Genomic DNA, 1,336 nt, shown 5'->3' on the forward strand with positions numbered 1-1,336 from the left:
TTTTGGGGAATTAAAAAGAACATTGATATATGGGTCAATTTGACCCGAGGACAACATGAGGGTTAATAATTATCGGTTTGATGTAAAATTAAGGAAAAACATCACACTTTCTGAAGGGAAGAATTCTAACCTCCCCACCAAATACGCCAAAGTCTTCAACAGACCTTGGGAATACACTGGAGTTGAAAATAAACCTTTTTTAATGATGTCAGCCTGAGCCTCCAACATATGGAGTTTTATTCATATCTTTGCTCAATTCTTTCAGATTTGAGAGCCTTTTTCATTGATTTCACATTCAGATTTTGTAATACTTTCTCTCAAAACTTTGCTCTTACGTTCAAATAGCCCCTGCTCATGCTTTTGATTTGCTCTGCTTCTGCTCAAACCTTCTGCTTGGAGATAGGTTGTTACTTGGACATATTTCCTTCTCTCAGCTTCAGCCCTTCCTCTCACGCTCAGGTTGCTTCTGTGCACTTACAGATCTTCTCCTCTTGGATTTCTCCTGCGCTCTCGGATTTCTTTGTGTCAAAATCCATAAACCTATAGAATTGTGTAGTGTTGACCAATGAGACCTGCCCCGTTAAGGGTGCGTTTGCTTTAGGTCAGAACGTCCCTTGCGGGTGGCTACACTGGTCCAACACATCCACTTCCTGTTTAAGACATGCTCGCAACATGTTTATAACTGAGAATACTAATAAAATGTCACGTGGCTTCCAATGAAACATGAACATCTTCACTGGTCAGGTACATGATCTGTTTCACCTGCATGTGATTTACAGATCCAAGCACAGAGGATTTTCCACTCCTCGTTGATACTCTTTGCCTTTTCTTGCTCACTGGTTTTGAAAGATGTGTGTTTCTGGTTGTTGTTTTTAAACACCAGGAGCTGGAGCAGCAGTTTGATAGTGAGCGCCTCTCGCTGGAGGAGCAGAAGACGACTCTGAGGCGGCAGCTGGACGAGCTGAGAGACGAGCTGACCTCCAAACTCAACGCAGCCAATGCAGAGGTAGGGCATGTGCTACTTCACGTGTGGACCTTGTCACGGCTGGTTCAGACTTGGACCCCAATGCACAATGAGGCGAGGAGAGGGCAACAATTAGTATGAGAGAATTTAATTAAATTAAAAAACTAAAAAAGTTACTCAAGGACAATTTACCAACAAAAGAACGTGAGCTGGTGAAAAACAGGAAAACTCCAGGACCACAGAAAACCACTGGCACAGGCAGATCCACATAGGAAGCGCACTTAATGCCATATATATATATATGCATCAACATTGCAATTAGCCGTTTTACGATGCAAAACATATTTAGTAAATATATATATATATATATAT

General features: G+C 41.5%; 1 protein-coding gene and 1 long non-coding RNA gene across 7 annotated transcripts in view; one reads left to right on the forward strand and one right to left on the reverse strand.

Moving 5' to 3' along the window:
• Positions 1–695, reverse strand: part of LOC116706304 (uncharacterized) — a 9,853-nt gene extending 9,158 nt beyond the window's left edge. Inside the window, exon 1 of the long non-coding RNA XR_004336198.1 lies at positions 684–695. This is a non-coding gene — a long non-coding RNA (uncharacterized LOC116706304). The remainder of the gene's footprint in view (positions 1–683) is intronic.
• The window catches only part of fam184ab (family with sequence similarity 184 member Ab), a 187,258-nt gene that overhangs the window by 118,600 nt on the left and 67,322 nt on the right, over positions 1–1,336 (forward strand). For all 6 annotated transcript variants that reach the window (XM_032543041.1, XM_032543045.1, XM_032543042.1 and 3 more), the window contains exon 10: positions 884–1,006. In XM_032543041.1, coding sequence (XP_032398932.1) covers positions 884–1,006 — 123 coding nt within the window. The remainder of the gene's footprint in view (positions 1–883; positions 1,007–1,336) is intronic.

Source organism: Etheostoma spectabile, chromosome 18 (assembly GCF_008692095.1).
Source record: "Etheostoma spectabile isolate EspeVRDwgs_2016 chromosome 18, UIUC_Espe_1.0, whole genome shotgun sequence".
Classification (NCBI taxonomy): Eukaryota; Metazoa; Chordata; class Actinopteri; order Perciformes; family Percidae; genus Etheostoma; species Etheostoma spectabile.